The 22,280-nt window shown below is 45.5% G+C and overlaps 1 protein-coding gene across 5 annotated transcripts in view; it reads right to left on the bottom strand.

Moving 5' to 3' along the window:
* Nucleotides 1-22,280, bottom strand: part of FSTL4 (follistatin like 4) — a 196,875-nt gene that overhangs the window by 99,175 nt on the left and 75,420 nt on the right. For all 5 annotated transcript variants that reach the window (XM_051794063.1, XM_051794065.1, XM_051794064.1 and 2 more), the window contains one exon: nucleotides 1,129-1,319. In XM_051794063.1, coding sequence (XP_051650023.1) covers nucleotides 1,129-1,319 — 191 coding nt within the window. The remainder of the gene's footprint in view (nucleotides 1-1,128; nucleotides 1,320-22,280) is intronic.

Genomic DNA, 22,280 nt, shown 5'->3' with positions numbered 1-22,280 from the left:
CATGTCTTTATGAAAAAAATCATGGTCTTCAGATGAAGTATTGTATACATTCACAGCCCTGAGATCTAAGGGAATTTACAGTGACACTCTGAATTGTGTGGAAGGGATTGAGCATCGTGTCAACAGCCTGAGGACTAAAATGTAAACTGTCCCAGAGAGGAGGGAGCTCAGGGAGGAGCAGGTTCATGCCTGCATCATGCTTGGTGTGCCCTGGGAAGGGAGAGGAGGGATGAGACACTCCTGAAGAGCAAGGGTTGAACTCACTCTGAGCACCCTGGGCTGGTGGAAGGTGTCCCTGCCCAGAGCAGGGTTGGAACAACATGAGCTTTAAGGTCCCTTCCAGCCCAAACCATTCTGACTCTGTGAAGGGCCAGCTTTGGAAACTGGAACAGGTCCCAGGCAGGGACTGGCTTCCAAAAGGCTCTTAAAAGGCATTTGCTTCTAATTCCTCTAATGGATGACATAATAAATGGAAAACACATTTTACAGGACTGTTTTCCCAGGTCTGCACGTGCAAAGAGCAAGTTGAGGACACAGAGCACCTGGATGGAGTGCCTGGGCTGCCTGTTTGGTTCACTTGACCAATGAGATGAATTCCAGCAGCACAGCCTGCCCGTAATTAGAAATAACAGTTTTTTCAAGCTCTCACCTTTTCTATCGAGTTCTGCTAATCAACATTTCAGCATCTGCCCAGGGATTCTGGGACAATAACCATGTTGAAAACCATTCCAACTTTGCTGTCACATTACTACCTGCTAATGCACAGTCCAGAAGGCAGGGAGGAAGAACTAAGAGATTTCTGCCTTACTTACACGCACCTAAAAAATCCAAATTAATTCTCCTCCAGCCGGCTACTGGAAATACTTCAGAAGATGACAGGTAGCAGCGAGGATTAGTATCTGTTTTCAGGAGCATGGATGGGGCTGGAAGACTGCCATGTTTTGTGTTTGAAGAGGAGCTTCAAATGTTTGAGACAACATTGACTCCCAGGAGATGCAGAGAGAGACTCACTGGCTGGGTTGGATTTTCCTGCTCTACCTGCTGGACGGGGACAAACGACCCTGACAAATGCTGCATTGCATTCCACTCACACGCCAGAATTCCACTCCCACTGAACAACAAACCCACCTGAGCCAGCTCAGAGCTGCTGAGATGCCCATCACTGTTTAGATCCAAGTGCTTGAACAGGTCTTCGATCAAGAAGCGCTTCTGGGCCGCTCTGTCCTTGGCCGGGCTGCTGGGGGGGCTCTGCCGACGGGCCTGCAGGTCCAGCAGGATGCTCTTGAGCCTGCTGTAGTCTGCCATGGTACAGGGGTCCCCTGCAAGACAACACAGCACCACTGACCACGTGCATTGCCCTTGAGCTTTGCAAAGGACTGAGCTCCTGAAGGGCAAAATCAGGCACTTCTGTCTGCATGCACAGCCCCACTCAGCCCTTGAGGAGCTCCTGGAGTTGTTAACACTGAGTAATAACTGGCAGTTTCTCTAAATCCTGCTGTCAGGGTTGCTCTCCAGCATGTTACCTTCTAGATTACAGGGCTTCAGTTACAGACTTCCACGCTCAGCTCTGTAATCCCCACACACATTAAATTGGCTCCTCGTTTTCCTGAGTGAATAAATTCATCTGTCCTGTGACCATGAGGTAGAAAATGAACATAGGGAAGCTGATGTTTAGAAAGTTCCACAAACATAAATGGTACTTCTGAGTGTCACCCTGTGCCAAACATGGGGTTGATCTTAAGGAATCCTCACAGGCAGCCCAGGGGAGGACAGTGAGCAGTGCAGGGCTGTGGCATCACTGGTGCCTGTGCTCATCACCCTGCTGCAGGCTGATAGAAATGCTTCCCTCAGCCCCTGACCAGGGAAACAGGTTATTATCAGGGAAAAGCCCCCAAGCCACTGTCCCTGAAGTGACACCAGCTTGGCTGGAACAACCAGCCTGAGCCCTGGTGACCCTGACAGCTCCCTCTGTGCCATCCAGCCCTTCTCCAGGGAATGTGCTCTGATTTAACACACCCTCCCTGAGGAAACACATCCACATGCCCCAAGTGGTACAGGGGGTTATGACCCCTTTCTGCTCATCTGCTCAGTGGCAGAGCTTGGCAGGATGAGGAATGGTAGCTGTCTCTCTGTGCAAATCTGTTTGCTTTAGTGCAGAGCACAGGGGCTGGTGCCTTGGGGCAGACCCTGCCCACACTCTGTGGGCATCAACCACCTCCCACCAACAGCACCAAAACATCCAGCCTTTCCCCTTGGATGCCCTCACCTCCACAGTGTAATTTCTCTGTAATGTAAATAGCCTTATTCTGTGTAATGTCAGTTTTAAAACAAACTTTTATTTTAAATCCATCACCAATCCTGTTGCATTAAATTTAAGAGAACCTGGTCTCACCTCAGGGACAATACCCTTGTAGATCAGCTCCCCAAAGACTTCCAAACATTATTCCTCTGAAAAATAACAGAAGACTCTGGCATGCTGACAACTAATGATCCTGTCCTTTTCTTGCTGAGCTGCAACATTTTGGACCTCTTGGTCCCACTCCAACCAAAACCCAATTAAAATTCCAGGTGGGAGGCATTTCTCTGATAGCAAACCCATCTCCTGTCAAGGTTTTTTTTTTCACCCTTCATATTTTGTGCTCACGACTTCAAAAGCACCATGACTTGAGAAGGTGAGAGAGGACACAGAGGCTGGACATGTGCTCCCACTCAGGTCAGTGCCCTCCTGCTCCTCGAGCAAGAACTGCAAGACAAGACTTATTTCCCACCCTGAACTCAGACCCTTCTACTTTGGAGTTTCTCACTGCTCAGAGATATTTAGCAGCAGATAAATTATTCCCTCCCTCTAAACAACCTCCACAGAGCACTTGGTCCCACATGGGATCAGTCTCATTTTACAGTAAAAATGAGGCTATTCAGCTACTATTAGTTGTGTTTATTATTCTTGCCTTCTTTTCCCCCCAATCATGTCATTTGATGGTTTGTAAAGGCAGCATGAGAAAATTTCTTTCATTCAATCACCAGCTTATTTAAGAGACAAACTGATTGCTGTATCCAGTGTGATCAAGCACTCCTGCAATTCTGTTGTAAATACTGTTTTAGCTACTGCAATGATATTTTTCGCTGAGCTGGAGTTTTATTTTCAGTCAAATCTTAACCCCAGAGATGTATCTAAGGCTAATGAAGATAGGGAAATCTATTTAGTTTGCTTCCACTTCTGTTTCTGCTTTGTGGTTTCCATTAGTGAGCACCAGCCTGTCCCTGGGAGGGACACCCCTACAGCTGATTTAGAGCCCTCAGAGGAAAATGCTGGTGGCCTTCAAACAACCCTCACATAAGGTACAGCTCTTAGTGCTCTTTGGATCAAACTTCACTACACTTTCCATGCTCAACACATAGGGATTTCTGACAATTTTTACTTAAATTTTAGAAATTAAATACATCCTCTAGCAGCAGCCTCCAGTGGCTCTCCATCCTCAAGCCCCAAAACCTGCAGCTTGTCTGATGTAGGAAGGAGCCAAAAGTGAGGAATCACACTGCAAGAACCCTGGCCAAAGGAATCCAGGATTTCCCTCTCCATGCTGGGGAAGATCTCCACAGAAACAAGGCCCTTTTTTGAAAGTTTGCAGCACTTGCAAAACCAACGAAGCCTGTCACTGTCCAAATTAAAACAAACAAACAAAACCAACCAGACAGGCAAAGAAAAACAATCAGAGAGAAGGAAAGTAAAAGAAAAATGCAGCATATGAAGGTCTGATTGCTAAAGTGTGGCCAATAAGTGTCACATTTCCATGCTCTGCTCACTCCCACCAATGCTGCTTCTTGCTCTGTTTTGCAGCAGAGATGTTATTCATCCTGTTTAGCACTTCTGCATGCTTTGGCAGATAAAATATTGATCAGCCTGCCAAGAAACATAGAATGCCATTCTGTTTTCATGTCAGAACTCAGTAATGAACTACATTTATCAAGAGCATCCTCCCTGTGAAAGGTCAGTGGTGAATGTGGCTAAATTGTGGTGACAGATCATTAATCCAGCTCCCTCAATAATTGCCCTCTTTAAAAATTTTACTCCTGGTTTCTGGGAATTGCTGCAGGTTTTTACAGTGGGATCCCTGAGCAATCCTCAAGCCAGAAGCAGATAAGAGAGGAATAGCAAGGCTGGGGATGAAAGTGTCCTTCAAAGCAATGCAGGTTACAAAATAAAAATAAACTGAGCAAGTGCACAGCTTGCTTTGATGGGAAAACTCATCTCCCAGTGAAATATTCCTGTACAAGGTGCCTTACAATGCAATGATTACTAGAAATGTCAGTACTTCTTTAAATATCAAAAATGATCTGATAACACCTACAGAGCACCAATCTCAGAGACCTTGGTTTGCACTGTCCTGACAGGAGCTGGGAGCCTGAACACACACACAGGTCTGTAGAGGATCTGAGCCCCACTGGTTCCTGAGCTGTTCTACCCCACAACTCCGTGGGCTGCACGAGGGGCACCTGCAGCTCTCCCCAAAATCCATGAGGGAAGCTGTGCAGCCACGAGCACCCAGGCTGGGGACAGGAGTGTGTGACTGTCCATCCACACAAGGGGATTCAAACTGCTTGGGACCCTTCAAAAGCCCTGGGGGAGGTTCCCCTGGGTGCCACAGGTACCCACTGCAGCCCACATGCCCTCCAGCCCTTCCAACTCAGCACACTCTGTGATCCTGGGAGAATCTGCAGCCCTGCTGCTGATACCAACCCCGAGCCAGGCTCAGCTATCACTGCAGGTGACATGGGACACAACAACCAGGCATCCCATGCAGGGCTGCCACCCCATTTGGCTGCCTGGATCCCTCCATCACCTGCCCCAAAGCCACCCCCCCAGGGCAGGACATGTCACTGTCACCACGGGGGACGATAATAACAACCCAGCACAAATAACTCACCACCAAAGGGGAGCTCCAGTGGCACTAATTTTCAAGGCAACCCCTGAGCACCACCAAATGTGGTAATAAAGAGCAGTTTGGAGCAGGTTGGAGAGTGTCATTTCTCAGGCAGGAGGCATTGGGGGTGTCATTTTATCTGACAGTTCCTCTCAGCCAGTGCTGGCTATTTTCAGCTGTTCCTAGGGCAGTTTTCAAGCTCCAGGAAGAAATTTAGAGCAGGAGATGAGAGAACACTAAACTTTGTTTTCTATCTGTATCCATAGGGCAATAAAGATGCAGTTAAGAAAATAACATTTCTAGACAAAATTAAAGAGATTGGAGAAAAGTTCTGTTTTCAAACAGCCCAGCCTTTTCTGTGCTTCACTCAGGGTTTATCTGGCATTGTGAGAAGCATCAGAAAATGACTAAACTGAAATGCTACTGGATACAAATTTATTTCTGAGTGTGGCTCCTTAATTCTTGTGCCATTTACAGCAAAACTGCTCATCAGCACCAGCCCATTTTCCTGCATCCAAAATGAAAGTGCTGGCACGCCTGAACAGAGGAAGAGTGGTCCCAAGGCATCAGCCTGCTGAACCTGAGTGAGACATTATGTGAACTCTTTACCCCACTGCTCTGCTGCCTCGTGGCCTCTTTGACTCCACAGAGCAGGTTTACATGGGGACAGGAAAATTAAAGATGACTTCAGTTCTTCAGGGGTCTCCTTGCAAATCCCCATTCCCCCATGCACGTTTTTTATCTGCCTCTATCTATCTATCTCCCTCTTCCTTTAATCGCTTATTTCTGCAGAGGTTGGATGGACTTCCCTCCTAGTTTTCCTGTGTGGTTGGAAAGAAGAGGAAAATACCTGCTTTTCTCACCAATCTGCATGAACAGCCTCCTCTGAGCAATTACAGCTGCAGAAAGGGAGAGGAGAACATGGAGAAACCTTTGTGGGATTCACACATTTCTTGCAATTTAAAGACATCTGCGAGCTTTGAACCTTCCCAGCTCTGACTTTTACAGGCTGGAAGTGCCACAGGTTGGGTATCAGGAAAAAATTCTTCACTGAAAGAGCAGCTGAGCATTGGAACAGGCTGACAGGGAAAGGGTGGAGTCACCACCCCTGGAAGTGTCCAAAAAACGAGTGGATGTGGCACTTCACCAGATGGTGTTGTAGGCATGGGGGTGTTCAGTCAAAGGCTGGACTTGATGATCTTGGAGGTCTTTTCCAACCTTAATGACTCTGTGATGCTACACTAGGCTGGAGCAAACTCATTTAGGATGAGCAAAAACTAACCCAGATCTTAATCTGTAAAACTTCATTATATCAACCCTTTAACTTCTGCTAATCCAGAGAAAGCCTCCAATAAACCTCCAGGCTCAGTAACGTCACTGCAGGTACCCCCTCAATGCTCCTGTAACACCTGATAACAACACTGGAGCTTCTGCTGCCTCCAAACATCTCCCAGGACCATCCCTGTGCACAGAGGAAGCTGATGAGACATTAAGCAATGCTACTAATTGCATCCTGTTCCCATCACAGCTCTGCCTGCCCTCCTGCTTTACTCCCAGCCAAACCCCTCCAAGCCTGAGTGTCTGTTTTACTCCTGATCTGAATTTGCAGGTGAAGTGAAACTCTGGTGAAGTCCCTGCTAAGAGGAGCAGATGTTTAACATCCTGCAAATTCATGAACATCCTTCGGCTGCCTCTGCTGAAAAAAAATTCAATTAACAATAAAAACCCCAACTAACTTGCTTATCCCAGGGATGTGTTTCAACTAATAAGATGTTCATTTATCAGCTATCCATATACAATTTAGCAACAACTGGGAGCTCACCAAATTTATCACAGAAATGGAATGGAATACAAGCCATGAAGTGGATACTATTAAACAATAGACATTTACAACCTGGAAGAGTTAAAGCTTTCCTCAGTGTATATTTATTTCAATATTTCATTTTATTACAAGAAAAAAGCACCCATCTATTACTCTGTGAGTTTTAAAAATATATTAAAAACTTACAGCATGAGAATATTAATTCCCAGATCTATAAACAAGAACTCCATTCCTACCTCAAACAATTACCTTCCAAACTGCATAAACCTAAATGAATCACATGCCTCAGCCCCAAATGCACAGGAAGAGATGGATGGATTTGCAGCCTTTCTGGGGAAGCCCAAGAATTACAACTTGGTTTGCCAAGTCCAAAGGCAAGTCCTAGATTTGTGTCCTGCCTGGGAGCGAGCAGGAGCAGCCCTGGGGAGGGAGGCAGGAGGAAGCTTTCAGGGGGGAAAACACACAATAAATGTAATTTATCAAGTGCCTATCACCACCTAGGCAGCGTGCCACAGATTTATAGATTTTTAAAGCCAGGAGGGATTATGTGCACACTCTGACCTCCTGCACCAAACCCAACGAGATTTTCCCTGCAGCAGCTCCATAATTTGTTTGCTCTGTAGCACACCTCCTAGCAAGGCTTCCAGCCCTGATTTAAGCACCTAAGAGCAATTTTTCAAATGATTACTTAGTCTCGGTGGGCAAACATATTTTATTTTTAATTTGTTTACCTCCAATTTCCATCTACTGAATTCTGTTACACATTTCTCTGGTACCTCAAATGGTAAGTCTCGTATCCCACACGTCGCCTCCCCCGGTGTTGGGATCATCCCGTGTCCTACCTGTCCTCTCTGATGAGCTGTAGGATACCAAGGCTCTCACTAAGGCAGCTCACCCTCTAAACGACTGGGGGGTTTTATTCTTTCCTGGGAATTTTGTCATCCCGTGGTGGGCAACGAAATGACCATGGCCACATGTGCAAGAACCTTTGGCTTCCAGTCAGCAGCGGGTGCCCTTCCCACAGTTCAGAGCTGGTCAGACCCTCCCTGGTACTACAAAGTGATGCTGCACAATCTGCAGAGAGCCCAAACCATTCCCAAGCCACGGATTTCAAGAAGATTACGGTGGCTGATTGCTCTCATCCCACCAGGACATCCCAGAGATGCACTCACACGACATTCCCAAATGCTGTTCAGCACAAGGAAGATGTGACACAGCAATGCCTGGGCTGGGGGAGCTTGCTGGGTGATACCAGAGGCAAACAAGGCTGTTCTGACTGCTGGTTTTATATTTGCTGCCTGCTGAGTATTAACTGGTTTTTTTGGTGTTAAAAAATTAAAAATGTTTGTAAAACCAGAGGGAAGAAACAATGTCAGGAACATGAGTGCAGATGGAGAGGGAACACGACGCAGTCAGGGACTGCAAACAACTCTGAGTAACTCCTACACTGCTCAACTGCTTGGTGAGTGTAAACACAACAGAAATCCCCAGTGAATTATGCATGAGTCCTGTACCCAAAACTGGCTCTTTCTAATCATTAATTTATTCACAACACAGCCTGCTCTCCTATAAATCTACTACTCCACACAGAGACTGATCTCACACACACACGCAACTCGCCGTGCCTGTTGTGTACTCTCTCTAAATTATATTTTGTCTTCAGATTGTATTGTTTTGCTGAACTATTAAGCTGAATTAGTGAAGCTGCAGACAAGGGAGGAGGGGAGAAGGAGAGGAAAATGTCCCACATGCAGCTGTTTTAACAGTAACAACAAAATGAACACAAGAATGTCTAATTATTTGAGATCCCAACCCAAAACAAACTCACAGTGTAAGGAATTGATTCAATGACTGAGAAACACTGGATTGAAATATCCTGGGAAGACAATGAGGCTTTGGTAAAGGTTATTTTCTGAGCTATCTGCAGGACAGGAAAATAATAGTTAAACAAAATCTTTCTGGCCATTTTGAAGCACCTGAAGCCATACATGACACATCCACTTGTCATCACGAACTGGAAGAGTTAATTATCATGCAGTGATGATTACCTTCACTCACTCTTCATTTCAAGAGCTACACAGGAAGAGTCTTGGTCCATCAGTCCAAGTGTGCAGGAAGCCAGGCCTGCTCAGCACTGCAGCCAACCCCCATTCCCCATTTCTGTATGGAAAATGTCTTTACTACTTGAATGCACACATCCTATAATTTAAATTAACCAAACCAACCAGGCTTTTGTTACACAAACAGGACATTTGCTCACTGTCTCTGCTTCAGTTGGTGACACCACACAATCTACTGTTTGACATCTTACAATCCTCTACCTCGTTCCTATTAGAGAAAGCAAAATTGTCTGGATTCCTCTGGGAAGTAAGCAATGCTCACTTTTTTATGGCTGACTGGTACATCTATCAAATCCTTGTAGATAGCAAATGTGTTATTTGGAAGCTTTAATAAACGTTGAAGTCCTCTGGCACTAATGCAAATTTTGCTGCTCCTGCTGTGCTCTGAAACACTTCCCTTTCAAAACCTGGATCTGCTGTCAGAGGGAATGCTCCCCCATCACTCAGGGCTTGGAATTCCAGGAATCAGAATCCCTGCTAAAGGTATTTTTCTTTTTTACTCTCTGGTTTCTCATTTGTAAGAAGCATGCATGGGAAAAGTGTCCAGCAAGGTATAAAGGGCAGTTTTGGTGAGGGATGCAGTCAAGAACCCTAATTCTTTTGGTGGTTATTTATGTACACAGGTTTTCCCTGCTGCCTTCTTGGAGACACTCTAGCTTCTATCATGAGGATCTGCCATAGTTCAGCTTCATCCTCTCTCACAGAACTTTTTCAGCAGTTCTGAGCCCACTGTTACTGTTCTGAGCCCACTGTTACCTGTTCTCCCAGGAACATACCTGCTCGGAAGGTGTGTGATGTTTATGACAGGGAGAGCAGAGGGGACCTGCACAGGCAGGCAAATAGTTCTTGTGACATTTTCCATCCAAATCCATAATTCTCCCCAGACTGTGTGCCCTTCCACACCCTCACAGCCAAAGGCATTCAGAGAAACCCTCTGCCAAACACGGCTGATTTCAGGATTTATGGAGCTTCCCCACTTTGCACTTGAACTGTGGAGTCCTCTCTCCTGAGCACCGAAGGACAATATGTGTAATTACAGTAAGCAGGAGTATTTATTATTGTTAAGGATGTGTGGAACGGTCTGATAACGATGTGCTGTGCCTGTTGTTCAGATGTCATTAGGAGACCTCTCAGGCAGCTCATTACCAGCCCTCAACATACACCCTAAAGGGCATTACTGCAATTATGAAATGTTAACTTCTAAAGAGGAAAACATGCACAAGGGGGAAAAAGTACTTGTAATGGGGAAAAAAAAAGGAAACTTCACACAGAAAACTCTTCAATTAGTCCAGAAACAACAGAATAAAGGGAAGCATTTATAACATGCACATGGATGCAGGAGAGTCTACCTTCTCCTCCAGAATTTGATGAGGTCAGAACTACTCCACTGTAGTAGATATAAAGGTCTGCCAAAGAATAGTTGGATGTTTGTTATTATAATCACACAATTCTATATATAATGTGTCATACACAATACATGCCACTCCAGAAACCAACAGAGCCAACTCTCCTTGGTGGAGAGTCAAATTTTGCCACCTAATGACAGAACGTCCCAGCTACATAAGTGATAAAATCAATCTTTTCCATGTGACAAAGAGTGCAAAGGAGGACTCCAATTCCTCCTGCCCAATCCACCAAAACATCCAACCCAGGCACACCTCTGAGCAGCCCTGACCTGTCTGCACCAGGCAGCTGCAGCATTTACGGCTCTCAGGGCTCCAACAGAGAGGAAAACACAAACACATCTACTCTGACTTCCCATTTACACCACAAACCCACACTCCTTCCTCCTGCCCTTCCTTTCTGAGCCCAAGCAACAGAAACAATGAGATTTGTATTTCTACTCTAAAGCCACACTCTAAGTAGCCAATGCAGCAGATCAAGAAACAGAATAAATAAATAAATAAAAGCTCACCGATGCTACAGGCTGAATTTTGGGCATGAAGTCCTCTCCTCTTTCTTTGTGGGATTTTTTTGATATTTTCTCTTAAGCCCTATAATGATGGATGATGAATGGGACAGTTATCTGAGCACTGGAAGTGCTTTGCCACTGACAAGGCAAATAACCTTTCTGCAGTTCAGGGTACCAGTTCTGCAGTAGATCTGCTGGAGGCCTGTCAAGATAACAATATCCCCACACCGACTGTCTGCAGAGGGATTTTTCATTATATATGTCACTGAAGTACAGAGGGAAGCTTCTTACCACAGAACTAAGGGGATGAAAACATGTTTTTTCCTGAAGATTTTCTGCCCCGGGAGTGACATATTCCAGGGTGAAGCATGAATGATAAATCGCTGTGTTTTGATCCACGAGAGCACTGCATGAAAGGGAATTAGCACAGTGTAAGAGCTGGGATAGAAGGAGAAATATCCCCCAGGGAGCTGTCTGCCTGGGCACAGCACGGCTGGGGCTGCCACTTCTGTCCCTGTCCTGCAGGGCTGCAGCTCATGCTCGGCCTCACCAGGCTCCCCACAGACCTCCCTGAAGAAAGGGGCTCCCCAAATTTCCATCTCTCACACAGACAAGGACTGCCTCTCCCATGGCAAACCCACTCCCCCGGCAACAGAGAGGCTTTTGGGGTTAGAAAGGAAGGAAGGCAGAAGTTGAAAGCACATCTCTAGATTCTCCCAGAAGAAGGAGCTTAAGCTCCTTCAGGACACCCTTCAAAACATATTTACCATCTTAACCCCTTCCTGCCCAAACATCACTTTAAGAGACCCCCAACTACAAATTTGCTTCACATGCCAGAAAATCTTTTCATTTCATTCTGTGCTTCACGCTCAATATTTATTTCAAGTGTATTAACTGTAACACAAGTGGCAGATCCAAACAAGGCACCTCTGGGCTCTGCTGAACTGACACAGCTCTGTGCCCTTACAGTGCTCCTGAAGTCTCACAAGGGTTTGGGCTTGTTCCCAATTTCCAGCCAACCTGCATTCCCACGCTGATCATCCCAATCCTACCCAGCTGTGTCCACACAGCACAGGACACAAATGAAACTCAAACCCCTGAAGAGGATGAAACTCTTGAGGTTTATTACAGCGGAGATTAAAATTCAATATTGCAGCAGAGCAGGATGTTAAAATGCTGCACAGATTTAGCTGCTCTCTGCTCAAAGAGGCAGTTTGATAACAGTAAGTCGGGTTTAACATAGTTTTATTGACATAAATTCTATTTGTTGAGGACTCTGAAAGAAGAAGTGATGCTCATGCCTTGCACTCTCAGAAACAGGGTGCCCAAAGTGGTTTTCTTTCTTTTTTTCAGGAGACTAATGCAGCTTAACCTGCAGCTCAAGGCAGGAATAACTCACTGCACCTCCGAGTGTTGGCATTACAGTCAGGGCAAAGGTCTGATCCTGAGTGCTCTGAGGAAGTGATGTAATTAGGTTTTATGTAAGTGAGCCCTTCCCACAGGTCAGGCTCTGGAAGATAACAAGGCTTGTTGATAACACCCCGATTCCCCAGTGAAACCCTCTCTAATCATGTGGGGCTGCTGCTGAAGCACCTGCAAAGCCTCCACAATAATGAGAGTCAAATCAGCTCCCACCTGCTCTTGCCCAAATGCTTTTCTCCTTGTCTTTAGCACCACATGGAAAACGAGGGAAAGTTCCTGCTCTGGGAGGTGAGCCAAGGAATTTAATGCCCTTTATTAGAAGCAGGGTCATGCCAGGGCTTTCTCATACACCAGGAGGTTTTTGTGATCTACAGACTAAGGGGTATCACTCCGGGTTCCTGCTAAACCACTTCAAACATGACAAAAAATAAAAATAAGACTCAGTGTTCAAGCTTTAATTCAAAATTTAGCCAAACCACGTGGAGGCAACAAAAGCAACTTGTCTCCTGTCCTCCTACAGCCCAGTCTAACTTCCATATATCCCAAAACCACAGCCAGGCAATCCAAACAGCACCAAAGTCTCCCATGGCTTTATCAGTCTGCCTTTAAAGGAAATTCAAGTTCCCACATTCATGCTGCAGTTACAGGGGGGTCACATTCTTCTCCCCTGCTCTGCCCTTTCTGCAGAGGTTTGCTCCCACTGCCCTCACCCCAGTTTTGCCATGGGGGGGTATCACTGACTTTGCAGCACAGAAAAGACAACTGGAGTCAAGGTCTGTGCTTATTTATTTCAGTATCTCTCCCCTGCAGCCAATAAGTAAATAAATAAACAAACAGATAAATAGATAGATAAATAAATAAATAACTGCATTTCCTGTGTTTAATTTCCAACCCCTGTAAGGTACATGTTGGGGAATTTCATCTCCCTGGGCTGGAATGACCCCTCTTAGAAAAACAACACACAATTCAGAGGATCCTTTGATAGCTTTGTCTGCATCCACATCCACAGAATGAAAATAAATTAACCATTCCCTCTGTTGGCTGATGCCCTCTGATAAGCAGTGACCAGTCACATTAATGGGACAAAGCTCCCAGCTCAAGCTTATCCAAGCAAGTTAAGTAACCTCTGGAGTTCTGTTCTTTTTAATACAATTGCAGCCAAACATCCCCAAAACTTTTAAAACTAATATTCTAAAATTTTATGCTTCGCATGCCATGATTTGTAATACCACAAAATGTTTTGAGCTGCAGTCACTCAAGTAGAAAATATATCTATGGTTGTGAGATAAATTTATTTTCAGCTGAGGAAAAAAAAATATCCTCTCTCCAGGCTGGAGGAACCCGTTACAAGAAACCTTGGGCATTTGAAAACTCCACAAGAAGCCAACTCCAGAGGTTTCCAAACTAAGCCCTGACCCAGGAAAGCCATGCATGGTCTCTCCTCCTGCTAATAAACAGCCTTTCCCTGCAAGCTTTATGAGGATCTTTTGCCTTGGGAGCTTTGTGGCACATTATGGAATAACTGCTTTGATATTCAAATGTCAAAACTTCTATTCATTACATCTTACAAAAGAATTAAATTTTCCTGCCAGGTAGAAGATCTCCACAGTCTTTTGGGTTCCCTACCCATGGCAGGGGGGTTGGAACAAGACTTTAAGGTCCCTTCCAACCCAAACCATTCTGGGATTTTAGGTTAAAAGATGTTTTAAAAAGCTAAGCCTGAACTTAAAAAAAACCCCAAAACCAAACAAACACATTATTAGAAGCCAGAGAGACACTGAAATCAATTTGTTTTCCCGGTTTTGATTTATTAACCCCTCAGAACACATTTAGAAAAGCTTTATCTGAGAAAAAGATAAACCTCAAGAGCACCTTTTTCCACGGGCCCATATTTGGAAGGAGGGAGATGCAGAAAGCAAAATGTTAATACACATTTGGCTGATGCCACATTCCCTGGTACTTCCCTCCCTCCCCACCTGCTCCCTGAGCTGTTCCTCTCCGAAGGAGGGATGCAATGAATACCAGAGAAGAACCTGAGATAAAAACCGTTCAGGAGGGTGATAATGGCCCGTTTAAAACAGCACCTGGCAGCGGGACCTGCAGATGGGACTGAGCCATAAAAGCAAAGACTGCAGCTACAGGGCTTCCTTCGAGGAGGGAAATGCTGACAAAGTACAATCGCAGGAGCCTTGGCAGTGAGCAGGCTGACAGCTCAGGACCATTTCTGAGGAAGGATGTCCCCAGCAACATCCTCCATCACTCCACCACGACGGCCCTGCTGTGAGACAGCGTCGAGCCTTGTGCAGGTTGCATAAAATGGGAATAAAAATGGGAGCAGGCTCAGCATCGAGCATGAAACCAATCCCTTGGCTTCAAAGCCATCAGCTATTGCTGATCTGCACCTCAGCTCTTCTAATATGCTGCTTATGAGCTTGAAAATATCCCAAATTTGTATCAAGAGGTAGAGGGGAGGAGGAGTTGAGCCCACCTTTTAACAGCACTTTGACACGGGCTTTATGAGACTGCCTTGAGAGTGCAGCTGAAGGTTTTGACTACAAAACCTATGAAAAGGAAATTATCAGCTGCATCTGTTAGATGGAAGCTGGAAAATACACTGATCCAGGAGTGGGATTCTTTGTACTCCTTAGAGGGTTAAATATGAAGCTTAACTAAATGCCACTCAAAAACATACCACGATTCAGACTCTGAAGACATCAAATTCCATTATTCCTCCAGCCTGCTAAGGCCAGAACTGGGGCTGGGAGCATCCTGACCTCCAAACTCAGGAACTCTTTAATCTAAACTATCCTTGGTGGCAGCACATGGCCCCACACTCATATCATGGTAATCCTTTATATCCATTTCTGCACATGATGCACACCCAAGGACACACTGTGGGCCAGGACACAGGGGAGCTGCCTGCTGGCTAATTCTGCACTGGCAGCCTTGTCCCCCAAAACTGTGCCCTGAACTGCATCAGCTGGCTGCTGGGTTCCACAATAGCTGGGAAGTTTGGGACATACATCTGCTTTTGCAAGTGAGCATCTGCCTGTTGGGAAAGTTTAAGCTCTCAGAAAAAGACATTCTACGTGAAAAAATAAAAATCCCAGGAATGGAACTGTACTGCAAGTTTATGAATTTCTCTTCCCTTAATGCTGTATTTCAGGCTACAAAGGAAATGTTAGTATTTTCTGCAGCAAAAAGAGGCACCTAAGGAATCAGAGCCAACAGCTTTCAAAACATCCCCAGCACCTGGTTTGGACTTAGTTGCTTAATTCTTTTCCTTCCCTATCTATGTATGGTTTTCTGCAGCAGGGATCCATCTCTTTCCAGCTCATTCAAGGAGGCAGCTGTACTCATGCCATGGAGAGATGGTCCCACTGTCACCCCTCCAGCCCTAAACCCTCCTAACCCAGGCAAAACCCAGCACTGGATGTGCCTTGGCAGAAGAACTGTTTATGTTTGACACTTGTTTTGAATGCAGAGCCCAGAGAAGTGTCCTTTCATTAAAATATTTAATTAGGAGTTCTTTTTAAACACTGGGGGAAAAAAATCCTCTCTTGTTTTAGATGAAGAGTTTTTGCTTCTTTGACTTGAAACAAAAAGCATCTGTTTTGGCAATCTCCCACCACACTCATACATCAGCTGTTAAAAACATCTTGAAAGGCACCAAATGAAATGAATCACATCTGGAGCCAATTTGGACATGTATTTGTTTTCTAAACAGTATTAAATTCAAATCAGTATCTTGAAATGATAATATAAGCACATCAAAGTGGATAGAAATAATGAGAAATGGCCTTATTCATACCATGCCTACTATCTCTATATTCTTACCAAAACACCAGTGACCATAACTCATAAAAAACTTCATGGAGCTAACAGATAACAAAATCAGACTTAAATTAAAACTAAATATAGAGGCAAGTACTTCAGTGACCAGCTATCCAGCCAACTCGTAAGAGGTGCAATACTTCAATGTCCACCCAAGTCATGGCTACTTGCACCAGGCAGCAAATTCAGTGTATTTCTGTAAAATCTATAGGTTATTGATTCCTCCTTAGTGCAATTACTCAGACACAGCAAACATGGTAGTCTGTAAATGCAGCCTGGAGAGCTGTGCTTGCTATCACAACTGTGTTCTCTGCACAAAAGACCCCAAAAGTAAAACAGTTTTTTATTTGATACCAAGGGCAATAACATCAATCCAAACCATTTGGACTCCCATCTAAACCATTCTAGGATTCTGTGACTACAAGTACCAAAAAAAAAAATTACATAGGAGCAGAACAAAAAAAGGTGTTAAAATGAACAATAAAAATGCAGAAGGGAAACCTGAAAGACATTCTCGAAAATCTTAATTAATAGGAAAATCTTAAAGACTGACACACCATAAATCCAGGCTTTAGAGATGTCCGATTAGGGTTTGCTGCATTGTCCTGCACAAGAATAGAAATGGGTATAGTCTGAAAATACACTGGCAAGATGATAACATGGTTTTGCTTTCAAAGATAAAGCAGGAAATAATTCAATTTAACAATCAAATGGGAGCTGGGGACCCACACTGGGGGTGCCACCAGGGACGGAGGCGCCTGGTCAGGCACCGATCTCTTGGAAAAGAGATAAAGTCAAATAATAAGAAAGGACCCAGTCCTTTAAAAAAAGACAGCATCCATATTTCCTCAGCTACTGCTGCTGACATGCCAGATGTCCCTTACAAGGTGTGCCCATCAGATTCAGACTAAAATTATACTGAGCTGAGAGGGAACAAGCAGCAAAACATGCACAGGTCAGGAGCAGGACGGCTGGGACTTGGCCTCCCTCCATCCTTCAAACTTCTCCTGCCCCAACATCCATCACTCCTTGCTGCTCTCAGGGCTGGAAAAGCAAACCTAACCCAACCCAGCAGCTGTGCAGCAGCAGCTACAGCACAACTGCAGCTGGGGCCAGCACACCCTAAATGCTGCCCTTCCCCGGGGATTCCCAAGAGGAGCAGAGCATCTCCATCCCTCTCCTTCCGTGTCCCAGCACCAAAGTGGGCTGGCTCCTCCTGTGCAATGGCAGAAGTTGTTCCCAGAGCACTGGGATGTACTGAGCTCATTGTCCCAATTTTCACACACGATGGCTCCCTCTCTTATGTTGATTCCCCAGTGTCTCTCACCAAATTCAGCTCCAGCCTTGACATCCCATGGAAAACCACAACAGGGTTTCGAGTTACCAAGGGCCTACTGCTTCCAGACTGTTCCTTGCACTGGTATCTCCCCTGGCAAACCTGGCAGATAAAAAGCTGCCAAGGAGATGCTTATTGGTTTCCATATCAGTGTGTGCATTGCCCAGGCCTGCACAGCCAGCTACTGCTTTATCCGTCACTTAATCCAGAGATATCATCGATAGCTTCATCTATTTGCAGCACCACAGAACAACAGGGGGTCAGCCAGGGCCAACACTGAGCCCCTTCCATGGATTATCTATTCATGGGATAGGGGAGGGGGTCGTGCAGACCAGGAGCAAAAGCACTGCTCGGGATGGGATTAGAAAAACTGAACAGCAGGAGGAGATTGCAGTGGAGCAAAGAAGTCAGAGAAATGCTATTGTGGCCATTCCTTCTGTGTTTCAGAGCCACTTCATTCCCAAGAACCCAGAGGGATTTATGCAGGCTGGCTCTAGGTTTGCTCAAGTCAGATATTCTGGGGAGATCTTTCTTAGAAACAAATCCAACCAACGATTTCTGCAGATGTTCCCATGCAGTGGGTTGGCAGCACATGAAGCACATGAAAAGCTGCTGTCTGTCTGTCTGTCTGCTCCCCAAACAGAGTGGCAGAAGTTCACAGTGCTGTGGGCAAAGCTGAGTTAAAACCATGTTCCTTGAAAGCTGCCTCATATGCATGAAATATATCTATTTTTATCCACTTTTAGCACTTGCATTCAATGAACTGATGTGCCAAATTCTCTTCAATAAAACTAGCTTTGCACCCAATGGGTACAATTTACTCGAGGGGTATTTTCCCCTTTCCTGAATGCTAATTTTTGTTTGTTTAAAAACATAAGACAGCTCCAAGGCAGAGCACAGCGAGAGACAAGGAGTCATTCAGAGCAGATTCAGAATTTTCAATGAATTATTTTAATTAACCCATGCATAGTAATTCTCTTCAAAGTTTTTTAAAGCTTTTTATGAGCAAAGTCACTATTTCAAAAATAAAAATATCAGACTTCTGACATACGCATGAATTTCACCAAATAAAAATATCTTCAAATTGAAAAAAAAAGGCAGTCAAATTCTCAACTAACCACAAAACATTTTACAAGGTCAAAGCAAGTTCAAGCGTGCTAAAATGAAAACCATTTTGAAACTTTACTTTGTTTTGCAAACAAAGGCAGCACAGTGTGAATAGAGACAGTTTCACTATCAGTAAAACCAGGCAAAATTCTACAATCAGGCCAACATACTTCTTTCCTCTTAAAAGATTTTAAAAGTCTACCTTACTGTTCAGACACACAAAAAAACCCATTGCAACCCAACTTTCCCCACATCAGAGAGTATGAGGAAGGTATTAACAGTTGGGATGTTGATTAAGGAAAACAACGTCATGCAGATCATCCTGTTAATAAAATCATAGCATGGGTTGGGTTGGAAGGGACCTTAAAGCTCATCCAGTTCCACCCCCTGCCATGGGCAGGGACATCTTCCACTAGCCCAGGTTGCTCCAAGCTCCATCCAACCTGGCCTTGGACACAGGGAAGAATTCCTTCCCAGGATCCCATCTATCCCTGCCCTCTGTCACTGGGAAGCCATTCCCCCTTGTCCTGTCTCTCCATCCCTTGTCCCAAGTCCCTCTCCAGCTCTCCTGTGCCCCGTTTAGGCACTGGAAGGTGCTCCCTGGTCTCCCTGGAGCCTTCTCTTCTCCAGGCTGAACAACCCCAGTTTTCTCAGCAAAAAGCCCCTCTGGCTGCTGCCAGCACGTTCAGGTACACTCTGAGTGCTGCAATTCCAGCCAGGAATCCCAGCACAGTGTGGATGGCTGGAGCAGGTACAGCACATCCCCACCTCATCGATCCCTCACCAACACCCCTCTGCACTCCAAACCACCTTCCCATTCTTCCACTTTTGCCTTATTAGACTTCAAAGCCAAATAACAAAACTCTGAACCAGAACAGGCTCCACACCCTGCCCACAAATATAAATCATAAAGTCAGAGTCGTACAGACCCTGCAAACACATCCCCCCTGGCATTCCTGAGAGCTCCCCGTGCCCATCTCCCGGGGAGCAGAGCACCACCGCTGCCCTTTTCACTTGGAGAGGCCTTTCTTCAGTCAGACCCGAGAGCCAGGGAACAACCTGCTTCATCCTGCAACAAGCTCCCAGCAGAGTCCTTGCCCTGACACAGGTTCTGAACCTCCCGAGCCGGCCTCGGGCAGGGATTAGGTGCTAATTGCAGTCGCTCTCCCAGACACGCTGTGAGACAAATCTTTGCCTCTAAAAGGTTTATTTCTGTCGGCAGTCTTGAGAGGGCTCATTAGAAGTGATCACCAGATGTCACCAATTCTTCATAAAACACAAAAGAAAGAACATTTTTTTTTCCCAGCAAAAAAAACAACCTACAACTGTCAAAAGTGCAACAAGAGCCATAAATACACTGCTCTGCAGTATTTTTAGCCATGGTATAGATTCCCCTTTTCTGTTACATATCACTAAAAACACCTACTGAAAGAGAAATGAGGCATTCTAATAATGTCAGCACTAATGACAAGCTCTCACTAACACATAGTGACTTCACCCCAGCCTCCAACACAATGACTCACAGATCTACAGCAGCAAACACAGCTCAAGCCCCAGAACAGACATCGAGCCCTCATCCATGGAAATGGAGAGGACAAAAGGAAATGGCCTCTAGGTTGGACACTGGGGAGAATTTCTTCACTGAAAGAGTTGTTCAGCCCTGGCGCAGCTGCCCAGGGCAGTGGTGGAGTCCCCATCCCTGGAGGTATTTCACAGATGTGTGGATGTGGCACTTGGATCATGGGCCTGGCAGTGCCAAGGGAGTGGTTGGACCAGATGATCTTGGAGGGCTTTTCCAACCTAAACAATTCTATGAAATAACCCAACATTGCAACCCTGGGAACAGGTGATGAACCTTCATCTCTCTTCAGAGAAAACATGCAAGAAAGAGTAGGGTCAAAAACAATGATGGCAAACAAGACTGTCACAGGGAGCTGTGTGCTTTGCCAGGGGAATTCCCCAAGAGCAATTTATGTCACACTGGTGCAAACTAAAGGCAAAGTGCCCTGGTCACATCCTGGCACCTTCCACGCCAGGGGGGTTCAGCTGGAGACTGGGAGGTGTTTTCTCTTGCTGACTTCCCCCTGGCAATCCAAGCGAGGAGGCTTCCCGAGGTAAATGACCCACTTCAGCTGCCAGATCGCTTTTCCCATTTTTCAGCTCTCAGATCAGATTTGGGCCCTGTTTTCATTATCAGCCCACAGAAGCGTCTGAGCGAGACCCATCCACCAGGATGTGTGTCGCTCCCGTGGCACACACTGGGGGGATGCAGGTCACTGCTCCCAGCATTTCATCTATCACTGCCTCTGGGTTGCTTCAGATGAGAAATCCTCTGTGCCCAGGAGTGCAGAGCTGCGTGCAGAGCTGGCACTTGGATTTATTTCACGAGCAGTTTAAGACATGACGTGAACTGAGCTGCTGCTAAGATTTTACTACAAGCTATCAAAGACATAAGCAGACACCATCTATAACTGCTTGCTTTCATCCTCACGCTCCCAGTGAGCACAGCCAGGCTTCCAAATCCCCCTCCCTGACTGCAGGGCCATTGCTGGGGCACTGAGAGAAACCCAAACTCATCCGGAGAAATCCAACCTTGGGATGTTCAACAGGCAAACCCAGAGGGAGCCTTCACTGCACAGGGGACACCCAGACCCAAACCCTTGGCCATTGGAAGGGTAACAGATAAACCAGCTGAGGAAGCACTGAAGTGTCCACAAGAATTCGGGAACAGCTACCAGGACTCATCAGTGCATTGAAAAGCAAACAGCTCCCCAGGTCACCCACCTCCTTCCACTGAGCTCCCTCCAGGATGGCTTATTCCTGCCAAATAATTCCATTTTAGCAGAGGCTGATTTGGGGTAAGCCTGCAGATCAAGTGGCAAAGCTCTGTTGTTACACTGAGGCTTATGGAGATATTGGGAATTACCAGCACTCTGTGTGAGCTCACTGGGCACATGGCATTGATTTCCAGGGCAAAAAATGACACATCAGCTGCTTTTGTTCAGGTTGCAGGGACTTGGGTGCAGAACCCAGGGGCTCCCCTGTGAGCATCCACCCACAGTCCCAGCCTGCAGCTTGGTTTGCTGGAGCTGAACTCCCACTCCTACTCCAAATGGACAGAAAACACTCAGCAAATGTGATTTAGCTACAACCCCCACCCATATCTACGGTGGCAACAAGTTCTCAGAAGAAGAAGCACAAAGTGCCTTCAGCTGTGGCGTTCAGCTGGGGGGGACCAGCAATTAAAGCTGAATCATTAAAACCATGAGGCTTTAGAGAGAGTGCACGACCCTGCAGAGTTACTTTGTATTCAGAAAATATTTGGCTGTTTCTACATGTGAATCCAGCCTGGAGATAAAGATTTATCGATTTAATATTAAGGGATTCCTGCAGATGGTGTTTCAAAGCAGCTCCTTGAAACTGTAAATTTGCCTACAAGATATGAGCACGTGTTTTACTCAAATACACATATTTGCATTTCATTCACTAAGTTCTATTTAGATTCACTTTTCAGGTATTTACTGCAGTGCAATTGTTGAAAGGCTCAGCAATCAAGGTTTCATCCAGTCACAATAAAACTCAAAAGCAAAAAGTTAAATCCCAACTTTTGCTGAAGTTGTATAAGGCTCCAAAAGTCCAAGTCCAACAAAAAACCTACATCACTACAGCATATAAAAACATATTTATTCATCTTGCCTCCTTGCCCTCTTACTCTGTGGTGTCTTTAAAACACGTGCTCCAACAGTACCTGAGACTCCTGTGGGACAAACTCGGCTCTGCTGAGCCTGGCAAGGAGCTTTGCTTC

This window comes from Manacus candei, unplaced genomic scaffold (genome assembly GCF_025592945.1).
Source record: "Manacus candei isolate 608988 ecotype Guabito, Panama unplaced genomic scaffold, ASM2559294v1 h1tg000037l, whole genome shotgun sequence".
Taxonomy (NCBI): Eukaryota; Metazoa; Chordata; class Aves; order Passeriformes; family Pipridae; genus Manacus; species Manacus candei.
Note: the sequence above shows the minus strand (reverse complement) of the source record. Positions and strands in the feature narration are given on the sequence as shown.